A 17,581-nucleotide genomic window follows, 5' to 3' on the forward strand; every position below is an offset into this window, starting at 1 on the left:
AAAGAACAAAAGCAAAGTAACTTCCCATAATTCCGTGGTATAAATATGTTCTTTAATTTCATTGGTTTACGTCTGTGACGTCTTTTCGTATCCCAACCATTTTATTCCTTAAGCGTCAATTATTCTAGAGAGGCATTCAAACCATGCAACTTTTTTTAAAACCTGATTGAGTAAAAATCCGTATACAGATTTTTTTTTAACTTTGGAGGGGAGGGGGACTGATTTGGTATATTTGTTTTTCATTATATCCCCCCCCCACCCAGAACAATGTAATTGCCCCCCTCGCAAAATAAAAACCTTTGGTGCGTGCCTCTGAGACCCAACAGGGAATACATGAGGTCTGACAAAAAAGAAGATTGAAAGAGAAGTATTTACTTGGTTATATCTTTTCCTTAATATTTTCTTTTGTTCTTTGCTTTTTTGTCGCATGATTTGGTTTTATAAGGCAAGTAAAGTGATAAAAAAAAGCATTATGGTTTTGGATATATCTGAAGACAGGGGGAGGGCGGGGGCAACTACACAGGGCCTAGATATCGAATCGAAACTTTTTACCTTTCTCCAAGGGGTCCATTGCCCCTCCCTGGGAGCACTTCTTTACCCTAAGAAAATACGTCAAATATATTTACATAAAACTTTAATAGACATTTACCGGATTCGAATAAAAACTTAACGGTCAATTTCACCGAAGACAACATCTAGGGTTCCAATAATAGCCACAATGTCAGCCAACATATGATTTCGACCAATATAGTCCAGGGCTGCCAAATGAGCGAAGCCAGGAGCCTTGATCTTGCAGCGATAGGGTCGGCTTGAACCATCCGAAACTAAGTAAACGCCAAATTCACCTTAAGGAAAAACAGCATATTAACAATTCTTGACTTACAGTCATTTGAAGTTAAAAGCTTTTGACAAATGTTCACTGATAGGCATTTTTCATTTTAATGAATTTAAAATAAATAAAGAGAGAAAGAGAAAAGAGAGAGACCAACAAATCTTCGCCAGTCAAGTTTCTCGCCTAACTACATTTTTTTTTCCCTTATAAACTATTCGCCTAAAAAGTAAAATATTCTTTTTTTTTTCTTATAGAATTTTCTTTATCTTGTATACACTTGATTTTTAATTTTATTTATTCGTCTCCAATATTTTTTTTTTTTAATATGTTCCTGAAAAGTAAAAAATCAAAAAGTAGAGAAAAAAGGCTTGACTGTTCTAAGTGTCCTTTCAACTTTAATTCCTCTGCAAGGAAACTTTTTCTCAGAGGCATTTCTTACAACCATGGTCGTAGCCACAATTTTTGTTCGGGGGACGGGGTAGTTTTTTCGTTTTTTTTTAACAAAAAACTTTAAAAAATGCACGAAAAATTTGCTTATGTGTATTTTTGTTATGGTTTTACAATTCAGTCAAAGTTGTCAGGTGGTGGGTTAACCATCCCCCTGGATACGGCCTTGGTCACTGAATAAAGTTTTCACATCAGAAACTAAATGATATATATTAATCTTTTCTTCTAATAATGAAAAAATCACCTCTGGGTACCAATTTTACAAAAAAAAAACAGTACCTAATCATGATAAAAGGAAACCTTTCTTCACGGAAATCTTTCTTCACATTTAAACATAGAAATATTTTTTGGCCAATGAACTATCTAAAAGAGATTTTACAAAATACCTTTAGAAGTCATATTTAAAACATTTTACCTTTTATTCAACTTTTAAACAAATTTTAGCACATTCAAAACAATAATTTTTTATTGACATAGTTTCGACTTAAAATTGAGTCCCGCTTCATTTATTCTTTCTATATAAATGCATTTTGTCAACTGAACTTTCTAAAGGAAGAAATTCTCTTGGATCATTGTCACGTCACCATTGTCACGACAATATCCCTAATTGTTGTCACAATTAGGGATATCTCTTGGGTGATATTTTTATACAGTTCTGCCAAGATCAGACGCACAAAATTTTGATAAAGGATGAAAAGTACTAGATAGATTACAAAGAAAAAAAGAAAAGAAAACCTCTCCCTAGATCCATCTTAGGTCTATTCATACCGGAAAACTGCGATTTCCGACGATTTTCTTTTGGTTCTTTCACCATTATGAAATTTTAAGAGCGGGACCACATTTTCGTCAGAGTTGCCAGGTCAAACCGTCAAAAGAAATAAGCAAAACTAACTAGTTAGATTTCGCAACGCTTTTCATCCATAAGAACTCAAACACTAACAATATGTTAATTCTCAGAGACAATTCTAGCTTCGAAGAAAAGCTATAACTTCTCGAACTGTTTGATGCTATATATTGTAGCTGATATTTTACTTACATTTTTTTTCTTTTGTTCCAACGTTTTTGTATTTTCAGTGACAACAAGGGTCATATTGCCAAAACCAATGACATCAGAGCAGGGGCGAATCTCCAGAATTTTCATTGGGGGAGCAAGAGGGTGTTCATATCCGGATAGGGGCATGGGCTGTATAATATATTTTCCAAATGATTATGGGGGGGGGGGGGGGCAATTGCCACCACCAAAAACTGAACAAGGAAGTCTTTTCATTAAAAACAATATTCTTCAAAAATTCTTTTATATGCATTTTGTTACATTATTACGAGTCAGACAAAAATTGGGCAGGGGGCTCAAATCCAGACCCCCTTCTATCCGCTGGATAAGGTCTTGATCAATAGTGTAGATCATATAAAGCAGGATTTATAGTGAGCATCTCATTCTGGGATATTTTCGTCTGTGTCACAAAAATTACCCCCCGTATCCCCACCCCCGTAAAATAAATAAAATGGTACGCAAAACCTATGGATCACAGAGACAATTTGTCGTAGCCTACATAAGAACGCTTTCATGAAGAAAAAAAAAGTTATCCAACTGACAACCAATCATAAGTGTAAAGTTAATATCCGATGCACAACGATTTTTCATAGTTTCCAAGAAATCAGCGTACAAAGTCTACGATGTTTTACCATTTATGTTAGTTTCAAGGAAAAGCCAGACAATTACTAATTCTAGAATTTGATTTCAGCAAAGGAACAATCTCAAGCATCCCATAATTCCTTTTTTCATTATAGCTACCGCTTGACGTTGCCATTATACGCCATTTTAACTTTAGATGGTTAAGCCCGTCACCTTGTTCTATAGGCTATCTTAGAATTACAATCGTTTTTTCAACTTTTTTTCAACTGCTTTTTCAACCATCTGCTTTTTCAACTATCTGCTTTATCAACCATCTACTTTTTCAGCCATATCTAGTGTAAATTTGAAGTTCTAAGGGGGCGCTGCCCCCCCCTTCGCTAAAATCGATCATTAGAATCGATCTTTGAGCTTCACGAATAGTTTGGTTTGCTATATAGTTCTCTAATTTCTCTCTTCTTTATTAAATAATTTCTAATTTTTTATTAAAGTTCTCTAATTTCTCAATAAAATCTCTAATTTATTTATTATTTATTTTTACCAATTTCTCTATGAAAACTTTTCTAAGGGAAGAGTGAATGCTCTTCCTCCCTCCTCTTCCGCCATTCATTTTGTACTATTTTACTAATTTTTGAAAAATCAACTAGTAATCTAATTTAAAAACGAAAAAGCAAATAGTAATCGTCTCGAGCAAATCTTAAGATATAGACAACGACAGATCTCAAGATCCCCAGGGATTAGGAGATCCTTTCCGCAGGGGTTTGGTACTTCAGACCACGAATGTAGCATTAGGGGAGATAACGCAAATTTCATTTATTTAATCAGTATTTCTAATGGAAAGGAAGTCCGAAGAATATCAGGTTAGGAGGAATATATATCAGGAAGAATATCATATAATATCATACAATCATATCATATAATAAGAATTATCATATATTAATAAGATAATCATATAATAATAAGAAGGATATCATATAATAAATATCAGGAAATAGACATTTTACACCCTCCCTGTCCTCTGTGTGTAGGTAATACGGAGGCGCTAAAGTAAATCACCAAAACTATTTGGCACACACTTCAACGATTTATGCACGAACTATTTGGCAACTAACGCTGATAACAAACTTAAGAAGCTTCTTGACATTCTATCTGAGTGGCCTTGTTACCAAATAAGTCAATCCCATACAATTTTCAAATGAGAAAGGTCTTAAAGAAATTGCATAATACCATAGCCATTCATGTGCTTTGAAAAACTTGAATCTACTGACTGAAAAGGTCGACCTGTACACTATGAATTATATCCCTACTATTTCTTTCGCAGCGAGCATAGTTTTAAAATCAATAGGGTTCCAAACATATTTACATGACACTGGGGCATTATTTTCTTTCCCATACCTATAATTTTTTATCCATAAGCAAAAAAATGAAACAGAGAGAGAGAGAGAGAGAGAGAGAGAGAGAGAGAGAGAGAGAGAGAGAGAGAGAGAGAGAGAGAGAGAGAGAGAGAGAGAGAGAGAGAGAGAGAGAGAGAGAGAGAGAGAGAGAGAGAGAGAGAGAGAGAGAGAATCTTAGACGAAATTAATATAGACATGCATCAGTAAGCCGGCATCAAACTCGAGTCAGGATACCGCGATTTTAATAGGAACTTTTCTTTACCTTTTGGTGCTTCTATGGCTGTATAAGTCTGGCCCGGTGGAACATTGAAACCTTCTGTGTATAGCTTAAAATGATGAATCAGGGACTCCATAGATGACTACAACAATAAAGCATATTAATCCATCATAAATCAAGAGCACACAGATAATAAGTAAAAACGTGTTTTTCCTGATTTGGCTTCTGGGTTCTTCAAGTGCAGCACATTGTTCGATTTAAAGTTAATGAAGATTTCAACTGTAGGTGATGTCACTGAAAATTTATTTTTCTGAACTTTTTTGCTTGTTTTGTTTTACAGTTAGCACTGAATCAGGAACTTCATAAAAAAGTGAAAGAGTAATCCCATTAATCAATTATAAATTGAAAGCCGATGAATTATAACGTGTCGTGCGACTGGCTCAAATACAGCATATCAATCGAACTAAAGCGGGCAGTAGTGGGGATGGAGACTTTAGCTGCTTGTCTTAGTGTTTATATATGTTATATGGCAGTTGTGTTTTATGTTTGTGTTAGAAATGGCAGTGTGAAATCGCAGCCTCAAAGTACCTCGGAGTTTACCAGCAATGGAAGGGGATATGGGGTTATGAAATTTATTTCTAAGTGGGTTAAGAAAGAAGGAAATATTTAGGGATTAATGTTTCGAAAAATTTAAAAAAATCAAGACCTGACATCCATAGCTTAGGTAAGCGTAACACCATCTACAATTATCATGTATAAGAGTCAGGTTGGCCTCAGAGAATATATTACTAAAGTTGGTGCTAATGTCAGGGTATTTTTAACAATCAGTCTGCTTTACTTAGATCTTTTCAGTAATCTTGATTATTACGGTGATTCACTTTTATTGTTTGTTTTTTAAAAAAAAAAAAAAAAAAAAAAAATACTGTTCATAATGGTGGTCGGTGTTTTTGGTTTCATGGTTTCTTAAAGTATTTTTGTTTTTTTATTTTTTATTTTAAAGTATTTTTATTTTATTTTTTTTATTTTAAAGTATTTTTATTTTTGTTTTTGGTTTCTTAAAGTATTTCTGTAATAGGAGGGAAATATAACTTCCTCAGAATCCATATTGTACGTTTAAACCAAATATATGACCCTAAATGAAGGTTTAAATAGCGATAAAATTTAGTGGTATACCTTAGGAGTAATTTCCTAGCACTTTGAGAAGGAAGGAAATGTTTAGGGAGGTTAAAAGCGATGGATGGTCCTTGTGGAGGATGGATGTGGGGAGAAGTTGGCGAGTATCTGCTCCACTTTATCCCGAATCGCTGGATTTAAGGAAAAATTTATTTTCAAGTGAGGTGGGGTCAAATGAGTGGTTTGTTTCAGTGATGGGTTCCAATGATTTTGATTTGCAATTTAACAATTAAAAAAAAAATCCTAAACTGAGAAAGAAAAATAGAGAAAATTTTTATAGGGAGGGGGCGAGTACTTAAATGTTCTATGTTTGTAAGTTTCTTTTGCATGCGTTGTTGATTTGTGTGTTGCTAGGCCCTGTGGCTTTTTTGCAATAAATATCTGTCCATCTATGACGACGGTTTACTGATCGTTTCAAATGCCGTATTAGGGGCTTCATAAAAAAAGCGAAAGAATAAAGGGTACTCTTCTATCAAACGGACTCTTTTATATACGGCAAAGCATACGAGTCACAAAATAGACTGAGAGGCGAGTTGAAAACAGGTTTACAATGCCTTCTGGGATATAAACAAAGGCAAGAACTGTATTTAAATTGTTGTTTTTTGGGGTTTAGGGTGGGAAAAAGTCACCTAGGTTAGGTTATCCTACGTATTTAATATATGGTATGCTTTGCCCCCCCCCCTAATGTGCAAATATATAGCCCAAGTTTGTTTCTAAACTATTATATATTTATCCTATTTTATTTTATCTCATTAGCATTAACCAAACTAGCAGTATATAAAAGAGTCCGTTTAATAAGAGAGTACCGAATAAAGTGCACTAGTTGACAATAGATCAAAGACCAAAAAGTTAAAAAGACTTTGTAAAAAAGATACTTCATACCACAAACGCCTATTTGGAAAAAAATATAATATGATTTTACTTTCATTGAATTTGTACTATATACAAACTTTTTAAGAACCAAAAAATTGAAAAGTGGGATTTGTAAGTCGTTAACAGTTTTATCAACAAGCGAATAAACACAGAGCTAAAAATCAATAAATTAAAAGGTCTCTGAGAAAAAAACGAGATTTCATATAACTAATTTTTTTTCAAAAATAAAATAAATATCTATACTCTCTTTCAGCGAGCAATTGTGTATGTGTGTATTTATTTTTTCTCAAAAATGGCTCCATATGTTGTTTTTTTTTTTTAATTGACACTTTTCATAAATGAAAAAACGATTTAAACATGTCAGGAGTTTGAGAAAATTCATTTAGAGCCTTAATTTTGTAAAAATATTTTTCACGGAAATGATATCGCATTCATATTATTTTTTCTTAATTTGTTTGTTTGTTTTTCTCTCTTTGGTCACTCCACATTTTTTAGCATTTTAAAGAGTGAGTAAAAGTCAAATAATTATAAAAATAATGACAGCTTGTGTCCATATTTCAGTATGATACTGCTTATTAGATTCTGCAAGTTGAAGGTTTTTTTCTCTCTTCTTCTTTTCCCCCTCCTTTTATGTTATTTCTCTTTTCTTTTAGTTTCTTTCAAATTTTATGTGTTACTCTGTAACGGATATTCTTTGATTTCTATGTTGATTTGCGTCGCATTTTTATGTGTTTTTCTTCGTGATACTCCATGTATTGTACCTCTGTATAGTGTGGCTTAGAAACAAATAATAATAATAATAATGTGCATTTATAGATAAAAATCACATCATTTTTTCCCAAGGGTGGTCATGTCCTTTTTGGCATCTTTGACGCATACAAAATTGCACAACGATGAATAAAACCCTTTTTTTCTTAAAAAAAAAAATATGATTCCGAATAGCTAAAGCAAAAGACTAGAACAAGCGACAGCTAGACTCACATTGAATTACAAACAAAAATGTTGCACAACGAAATCTACGGTTAGAAGATATCTCAATATTACAATGGAATGAAGGAAAGTGTTAGTTTAGCGTCTGTGAAGGATAAACAGGAAGGAGGAATTGATTCACTCCATAAATTCTTAATTCAGCTCAAATTGCTGATGTGCTTTCCTGGAATGTAGGTACGTGTTATTTTAGCGTTTGCGATGATACACAGGAAGGGGGAAATGAATTCACATCGGAGTTTTTTAATCTAATTGAAGTTCACTGAAGTATGACTTAAAACTAAAGAATATTACGATAATCATGCTAAAACACAAGGCCGTATCCCGGGGGGGGGGTGGTTAGGGGCTTTGAACCCCTCCCCCGACATTTTTGTCCGACTCGTTAAAACGTAACAATAATAAATATAAACAAGTTTTTCATACATTTTTGAAGTGATCCCCCCCCGAAAAAATTCCTGGCTACAGCCCTGCTAATACATAAAGAGCAAATTGCAATTTTTTTCCAGGTCGTATCCTATTTGGTATCTATGAAGCATGCGAAATTATACAAGATGACAAATTATTCCGAACACATAAGGCCAAAAACGTTGATCAAGCGATGGTGAAAAGCACATTGAATTACAAACAAAAATGTTGCAAATCGTAATCTGCGGTTAGAAAACAAATCAAAATCTCAACAGAATGTAGGAAAATTTTATTTTAGTGTCTATGAAGAACAAACAGAAAGGGGGAATTGAATTCACGACATCATTTTTTAATCCGAGTGAAATTGTTGATTTGCCACCCTGGAATGAAGGAACCTGTTATTTTAGGGTCTATGAAGGATAAAGAGAGACGAGGAACAAGCGACAGCAAGAATCACATTGAATTACAAACGAAAATGCTGCAAAAAGAAATCTACGGTTGCAAAACAAATCAAAATCACAATGGAATGAAGCAACGTGTTATTTAGCGTCTGTGATGGACACAGGAAGGAGGTATTGAATTCATACCAGAACTTTCTAATTCAATTGAAATTGCTGATTTGCTACCATGTGAATTGAAATTAAATAATAAGAAGAACATTATGCGATTTCAGCGGGTTTATAAACCCACACACGAGTTATTTTCGCCTTAGGTCATTAATTTGATATTTTTGTGAAAACATTTTTTATTGATTAATAAAGAAGTTGAACAGATATTTCAGATTGCGTATGCAATAGAACATGCCTGATTGATACTGAATAAACAGCAAAGTAGTTAAAGCAAAAATATAAGTACCGGGGAAAAGCTGGAAAAAGTCCTTGTGGTTTCTATGACGTCACGCAAAATTAAACAAGACGATGAATGAATCCGAACAGCTAAAGCAAAAGGCATTGAAACATATGTTAGGTATTGGTGAACGCAAATGAAACACGACAAGATCTGCGGTCAGAAGATATGCAACAAGCATCACAATGAATCACAAATTAAAATAACGGACAACGAAACCTGTGGTTGGAAAATAAACGACAGTGAGAGTCACAACGAATCTCAGGAGAATACAAATCATATGAAATGTATGATTCTATAAAGGATTAACAGTGAGGAGGAAAATCTGATTGGCCATAAACGTGTGGCATTTAGTTCAGTTTACATGCCACATAATGAGACACCATCACCAAAGAAGGTGATAGAATTGCTGGAATACTGCTAAGATGAAGAAACCCTCCTAGTTGTGTCCTGTGATGCGAATCTGCGTGAGAAAGCACCATGAGGAAGCACTGATACAAATGGAAGGGGACTTGAGACTTAGCATTACCTGGTTGGGACGGTCTTGCTTGGCGCAACCAGGGCTCAAACCCTACATTCACAACAAGAGGAAAAATCTTACAATAATCTGAGAGAATGGTAAAGCAAGGGCAAATGAGCTATCTTCCCTCATTCTCTGAACATCGAATGACAGGATTCAAAGTAGATACATCCAAGCGACAAAGGAAACTTCAGAGAGATACAAGGAAAACGAACTGGCACCCCTAGAATCAAGTGCTAGCCGAAAAAACTTGCCATTCCCCCCCCCCTCGACCCGGAATAACCAGAGATGTTCAAAATTTAAGGCCAATATATATTTAATTACTTAGAATAATTAGTGTTGATAATTTAACCTCTGGTACTTTAAGATTATGGCTTATTATTTTTGCAATGGAAATATGTTTAAACACAGAGATTGCCATTAAATAACAAAGAAGGACCATACCAAAACACACAGGAAAATATAGAGTTTACATCCATCATGTGAAGCTGTGCCAGTCACAGTTCTATCACTGGCACAGCCAATCACAAAAAACCAAAAACTAGCATTTTACACTCAAATCTAAATGATTTAAAAAACTAGGAAACGCCAAGTTTTATTACTTATTATCCTTTATCTACTGAAAATATTAATAGAATAGACAACATTTTAGTACCACTAAGCAGAAATCTATAGACAGAGACTTATAAAATAAACGCCAAAATACCTTCATTTCCCCTCTTTTAGGTGGGACAACTTTAGAGTCGTCAGCACGGATTTCACCAGCTGGCATTTTATTCAAACACTGCTCAATGATCCTCAACGACTGCCTCATTTCTTCCATTCGGCACAGGTAGCTGAAATGCAAAGTTGATTACGCACTCTGCCTATTACGCTCATCCTACACATTGATGGTTCAGCCTCTGTATTCTGCAGCGCTTAGTGCAAAGAAATGTTCTACCAGGAGTCGAAATTCCATTTCAGCAGCCGAATTCTATTTATTTAACATAATCTAATTTGATTTTTTTTTAACAACGGCTCTAGGATGCAAAGATTAATTCATAGACCGCCCCATCCCCCCTGCTCGTTTCTGGCTATTTTCTTATCAAAAAATCTTTTTTTCTTAGTTTAATTTTGACAGGAGCCGAACTTATCATCAGCAGCCAGATTGCACGACGCCCTATAACAATGTAGGTAAATATTTGGTTCGCTTCAGTTTCGAACCAGAGTTGAAGAACCTGAAGTAAAGCGGAAGCACCAGAATGGTAAAAGCAGGTTTGGCCACAGGGCAATTTTATCTGGTATTATTCACTGATCCTTGAAGAGTCTCACACTTCTTCCAATCGATAAAGGTAACTGGAAAGTTGATTAATTACTGTAGCTACAAAACTTACTAAGAGCATATTTCGATTCACACTATGTACGCTGCAGTGCTCTCAGCAAAAAGCAAGGTTTTTGTAAGAGTCAAATCTTGCTTCATCAGCTATATTTTATATTGCCCGGTAATAAATGCCATGTGATCAAACGATTGGTTCGGTCTCATATCAGACTTGAAGAATTCGAAGGAAAGTCAAAGGACCAGAATCTTCAGGAATTGACCAGTGAGCATTTTGTTCAAGGGACTTTCTCGGCAACTCTCTCATTTTTCCAATCAATACAGGTAAATGAAAATTAGATTAAGTGGAGTAGGTAATTAACTTACTATTGGCATATTTCGATGCCCATTCTGTACGCTGCAGTTCTTAGCGAAAAGCAAGGTTTTGGTAAGAGTTAAATTTCAATTCTGTAGCCGGATTTCACATTGCCCGATGAAAAATATTATGTGAGCACATATTGAGTTCGCGTCTCTTTTGAATTATAGTCGAAATGCAGGATTTACCACCTAATATTTTCTTCAAGTGATGTGTCAAGTACAGTGACCCTCAATGAATTTTTTATTTTTTCCAGTCGACACAGGTAACTGAAAATTTGCTCATGTACTGCATATTTAATTTGTTATGGGCATATTTTGATTCACACTCTCTACGCTGCAATGCTTAGCGAAAAGCAAGGTTTTGGTAGGAGTCAAATTTCCCTTCAGCAGCCGGACTGCCAGATGAAAAACATCATGTAGGCAAATATTTGGTTCGCTCCTTTTTCGAATCTGAATCAAAATGTTGGATTTACCACCAATCATTTTCTTCATGTACTATGTCAAGTACAGAGATTCTCAATGAATGTTTTATTTCTATCAATCGATAGAGGTAAATAGCCACTGCAGCTTTTCTGATTTTAGTTAACCCTTTGCATACTGCAGTGGTTCTTATGGGAGTTGAATTTAGCTTTATTAACTGGATCATCACTCGACGAGCAATATCTTATTGGCAAAATCATGCAGTTCCCTTATCTTTCGAATGCTTCCTTTTAGTATTTTCAGTTCACTCTCTTTGTGCTTCAGTGCTCAACGTAAAACAAGGTTCTAACAGAACAAGAATTTCGCCTCAGCAGTCGGATTTCATGTCATCAATGAAATATGTCAATGCGGGATAAATATTAAGTTTAATTCACTTTCAAATCAGGGCTGAAGATGTCATTTCTTTGGCTTAAAAATGACAGCTAACGTTATAAACTCTTTACTTATGCACTTGTGAACTGTCAAATGCATTTGTATGCAACTGTTAAAAATGAGAGGTCAAGAAAAGCACAATTTACGCAAGGGTGGATGCAGAATTTATGTTCGGAGGAGGGTACCGAATTTTGCTGGTATTTTCCATCCCTGTAATTAGTGAAGCTTTTGACCTTCCGGAGGCAAGGGGGCAAATTCCCTTGAGTCCCCCGGATCCATCCCTCAGCATAAGATATTAACTTTCTCTCATTACGAATGAATGCAAGTTATCTAATTTAGTAAATGAGTCAGCACCGTCGTACACTCATAAAAATAAATTACAGAAGATGGTTTATTCAACCAAAAGGTAACGGATTATTCTAATACATTGTAAATTTGGTTACTCTATTTCTTGTTACTTTCTTCTTCTTGTTTCTGTGTTTTTAAGAAGTGCACATTTTTGTACGTAAATAAGGAAACAAATCGAGTTCCACCCTGTGTCTTCATTGCTTAAAAGTTGGTGTTCATTTGATTCTTCTTTAGATAGGTATTCAAAGGCTTCTTTTATTTTAAAAAAAAAAACAAAAAACTAAAAAAAAACAAAAAAAAAATCAAGGAAAACTGGAGATAATTCGCTTTCAATTTGAAATACTAGCGGTAATTCCAACAGCGACGCCAGATAGTTATTTTCGCTGGACAAAATTTACTGTCCTCTGTCAGACTTTCACTTTAAAAAGTTGAAAATTACTATTTTACTTTTTCTATATAATTAATATCAAATAGAACGATCTTATTCTAAAAAACCAGCACTGTCATGGCCATTGTCAAATTACGGTTTTCGTCAAAATAACAAATCATCAGTCAATATAACATATAGGTAAAAAAACACAATAGATACACAAATTATTAAAGGGCAACATTTTACTCACGCACGAAACGCAAGACAAACGTTTAATCATACTACACATGTTTGGCATTTATTTTGGTCAGCTTCAGGACTGGCCCTGCGAATCCCTTGGAGGTCGTTTGGGGATAAAATCTGAGGGAAGGGTATCCAACTATTTATGGATATCTAGTCAGGTTTTCCATTTTTTTTCACACTCACTTTAAGCCTTCATTGCTCCAGCGAAACTAAATCAACTAATAATTCAGAATATGGAATTTCCAGGCCTCGGAAAATAATAACAAGAGCACGTTTCTGATTTTAAGTATGATGCAAACGTTACCACTAAATACTGTATAAGGAAACACTAAAGGAAACCAGTCAAACGTGTATTTGCAAGAGATAAACGGACCGCAAAGCGTGGTTTCTCATTGCGTTTACAATATTTAAACCATTGTTTTTTGGGGTTAAGGGGGAAAAAAGTACCTAGGTTAGGTTATGTATTTAATATATGCTATGCTTTACCCCCCCCCCCCTACATTCCCCCCACCCCTAATGTGCAAAAATATATCCCAAATTTGTTTCTAAACTACTATATATTCATCCTATTTTATTTCATTTCATTAGCATTAATCAAAGTTGACTTCTTTCGTGGGAACCGTATAATGCATAAGTACCTATATTTCTCTACCACACGCCTTTTACACAATTCACATTTTACTAATTATAAAATTACTAATAGTAAAATTACTAATTTTACTAATTATTAGGCCTTTTTTGTTTTTTCTCGTTTTATAGAGGACTAAATGTTTGTGATTGAACTTATATCCTCCGCCAATCTATTAATTTGAATATAATCAGGAAAAGGTTATAATAATAATAATCACAAGATGGGCTCTGGTATTTATATAATAGGGTGGATAGATGGCGTTGCTGATGAACGAATGAATGAATTTATAACATCAAATTAATAAAGTGCAACGTAGTAACAATACTCCCCAACGGAGAGAAGAGCTCGTAAAGAGACTTGTATTTTACGATTAGTGCGTTTTGAAGCCTGTAAAGCGTACTAAATATAAGCAATGTAAAAGTTATGATTACGTTTTTCAACTAACAACAGAGACTTGCACGAAGCAATCATAGTATTTAACAGATAATATTATATATAAAAACATAAAATAATACACAAAATTACTAGAAAACTTATTGAGCATACTTTTTTTGAGGACCAGTATTTTGTCCAGAAACGTGCTTTAAACAGTAATACAGAAAAACCATTGTATCCAGAAATATTTTAATTACATAGTAAAACATCGTGTAAAGATTGCATTTAAAACACAATGAATAAATAAATAAACAAGAGTTATATTTCATTCAAATGAAACGCCAAAAAATTGCAAACAAATTTTTACGCTAAAACTCTGCGTGATGGACAGTGCCATCTGTGATGCTTACTCACTGTTTTATTTTTGTCACGTGTCAGTCAAGAACACTGTAGATAAATTTAACCAGTAGGGTCATAATCAAAAATATTTGTCTACAACAGTCTCGGCGCGTATAACAGCTCCTCCTATTTTCTCTCCCATCAACGATCCGGTGTATATTTTTCAGTCACTGAATAATGGTGCGAATTTGTATTATTCATAACTGCGAAAGCAGAAAGAAATATGGTGAGCCTGCGGTGATTCGCTACTGTCCCATCTCACAGGTATGACTTAACTGAGTGGCCTATCCAGGATTTCTAAAAGGGGGGCGTGGGGTAAATTTTAGTCAATACGGAAATCTCTACTACTAAGCTCTAATCAACAGTGAAATAGGCAAAATTTCATAATGGTAGGAGAGGGATCCAAGAAGTGGCGGGAGTATTTGAAATTTGCCAAAAAATGTTTTACCACAAAACGGCAAGCTAATAGTTTTAGCAAAGATTATCTATAAAGTTTCACAATAATCTGTGGTTTTAGATAGTTATTTTACGCCGTGGACCGTCAAAACCTTTTTCTTCCAGGTAAAGAAAAATATTCCCTTGAATTTTTCCTCTTTTTTACCCTTTTTGGGCCACAAAAACGTCCTTCGAAATTTGATATAGGACCTCTGTTTTTCTTCTAATAACTGGTGAAATGGCCCTATCCAAGACAATACCAAATGTCTGCTAAGAACTGTTTTTCGTGAAATTCTTAGTGAGTTTTCAGAAAATTGAAAGAACTCTATTTGTATTATAAGAAGAATATAAAGTAGTGTTTGTTGTAAATATTCTGCCACGAACCTGCAAATTACGTAAAACTTCTAATCAGAAGCACTTTTTTATGACTCATTAAGTTAACCCTCACGATTCTTTTCATTATCTTTCCAGTTTCGGGTTACACGCAAATTTGGTATAAAACTTGGAATTTTTCAGATTATTTAAAATTCTAGTTGCCAAGTTTATCGTCAGTTGCTAACCAAATTTTTTTTGCCATGGCATGTTTGGAGCCAGAGGGAGGAGGCATGGCCCCTCACTAGATCCACCAATGACCTTGCATTTTAGTCATGCGCATTTCTAGGATTTTCTTTGGTACTTCCGTATTATATGGTACACACTCGAGAATCTGGATCGGGAAGATCAGACAATAACCTATTTTCACATTCTTTATACCAGACAATTGGCTTCGAATCGGTAAAAAAAAACTACATTATAGCTTTTTTTTAATTAAATATTTAGTTGGTATTTTGGTTTAGGTTAAATTACGTATTAATGCGTTCTGGGCAGCGCCCCTTCCATAATTCTTTGTTGTAGTATTATATTTTTATCATATTTTGGTATATTTTATTAGGATTAACTAATTTCACTTCTCGAGTGTGTACCATATAATACGCAAGTATCTTTTCTTTTTTCGAGAAAGGGAGGGGGTTAATTTTTTTTGTTTTTTTTTTAGTTTTTGATTCTTTATATTTAATTCTCTAGCTGCTAGCATAAAAAAAAAGAAAAAAAAACATGCCAATGAAAGGGATCTCTAAATCGGCGTAATTAACCTCAAAATCTGCTGGAATTTAAAAGGTGCACTAAGTTTCAAAACAACATGTTTTGAGTAACGTGTGCAGGATAAAGAAAAAAACCTGTCATGGTAATACTGATTAGACTTAATGTCATAAAAACACTTACCGATACTATCAATGGATAATAAACCTCAAATTCTACTAAAATTCTGAATGGATACTAAATTTCATATGAACAAGCTCCCATGCATGTTTGGAACCGACCAGCATATGACTTAAATATGAAGTAGATTCGTATTCATACTGATAAACATACTACTGATATACTGCCTCCATCTCTATATACTACCCCTTCATGCAATTTCTTCACATTACTCATGCTGACATATGATTTATATGTATCTTCATATAAACATGAAGATTTTTCATATTGACATCTTCATACAAAAAGAAAGGAATTTACTGATCATAGCAATCGGTCAGTATAAATCTTAAAAATGTTCTGAACATATGCTATCATATGCTCAGTAAGGTAGGTTTGGGAAAAGAAAACAACTGATATAATTATACTGATTATACTTAATGAAACAAGAGAAACTAACTTACCGTGGAAAGGGATAACTATTCGAAAATAGAAGCTAAACTTCAAATCAACATAGGACATAAAATTAAAAAAAATGAAAAAAAAACATTACACTTATAATTACTTAGTTTGAAGCTACAGAAAAAACGACAACTTACCGATCATAACAATCACCCTTGGTGCCGATTGGAATATCAAAATCGACCAAATCGTAAGCATCATACGGCTGAGACTTTCGCAAATCCCATTTAATTCCTGAGCCACGAAGCATCACCCCACTAAAAAAACAATAGATAAAAAATTAATAAATAAAAAAAACCAAAAAGACAAAAAGACAAAGTTAATGTAAAATCTGTATGTGAATTTGGCTAAAGATTATACAATAATTAAGTACTAAAACAATTCAATATATAGGATACGATAAAAATAAAGTACATCTTCATGGCACAAAAATCGCCGTTTGCCTGTAATTAGTGGAAAGGCTTTCACACTACGTACGCAATTTTCTCTGCTAAGGGATTAAGTTACGTTACGTTCTTTAACACTTAAACAAGTTCCTTCACACTAGGCTAATGTAAAAATCCTTAAACCGTCATATGATCCTTAGTCTGAAATCATCATAAGGAAGCTATTCAAAATTGAAGTGTGGAACGGAGATTAGGATTCAAACTCTCGATCTCAAAATAAAGTTTACTTTATTAAATATTTATTAGTTTATTCTCAAACTTTGTTTATGGCTCATCCAGAAATTCAATTTTTTTACCACTAACGTTAACCATAACGTTAGATAAACTTACGTAACGTAAAATTCTCGTTTAATAATGTAAAATCTCCGAGGTGTGGCAAAAAGGTAATCAGACTGGCAAGAGTTCAAGCAATCTGGCAACTCTGCGCAGATTTCCTTTATAGAATACGTATATTAGTACCTGCCCAAAGCTCAGCGTGAACTTCAACTTTTTCCGTTCACTACGTGATTTTCACTACTGCTATCAGCGAGGTTGTGCCTTTACTGTGCTTCACGCAAAATGGAACGCCAGAACTTGGAGCCTCGTTGTACCATTACGTCATGTGTTAAGCTTGGAGAGTTGACAAGCGTGCTGTTTGAAAAGTTAAAACATGTCTATAGAGACTGAATCCAATGCATGTTTTCATTGGATTGAATTTCCGATTTTTCCCAATTTTATTAAGAGGTATACAGTTGTGTAAGTTTCCACTTAACCAATTTAAAGATTAAGATTTCATTTTTACTACCCCG

The 17,581-nt window shown here is 34.3% G+C and overlaps 1 protein-coding gene across 1 annotated transcript in view; it reads right to left on the bottom strand.

Moving 5' to 3' along the window:
- Nucleotides 1-619: 619 nt before the first annotated feature.
- Nucleotides 620-17,581, bottom strand: part of ND-49 (NADH dehydrogenase (ubiquinone) 49 kDa subunit) — a 61,360-nt gene continuing 44,398 nt past the window's right edge. The window contains exons 6-9 of the mRNA XM_089093062.1: nucleotides 16,485-16,604; nucleotides 10,031-10,160; nucleotides 4,566-4,662; nucleotides 620-845 (exon numbers count right to left, since the gene is read on the bottom strand). Of these exons, the coding sequence (XP_088949188.1) occupies nucleotides 667-845; nucleotides 4,566-4,662; nucleotides 10,031-10,160; nucleotides 16,485-16,604 (526 nt within the window). The 3' untranslated portion in view covers nucleotides 620-666. The remainder of the gene's footprint in view (nucleotides 846-4,565; nucleotides 4,663-10,030; nucleotides 10,161-16,484; nucleotides 16,605-17,581) is intronic.

This window comes from Artemia sp. Qi Xiang Cuo, chromosome 8 (genome assembly GCF_049724085.1).
Source record: "Artemia sp. Qi Xiang Cuo chromosome 8, ASM4972408v1, whole genome shotgun sequence".
Taxonomy (NCBI): domain Eukaryota; kingdom Metazoa; phylum Arthropoda; class Branchiopoda; order Anostraca; family Artemiidae; genus Artemia; species Artemia sp. Qi Xiang Cuo.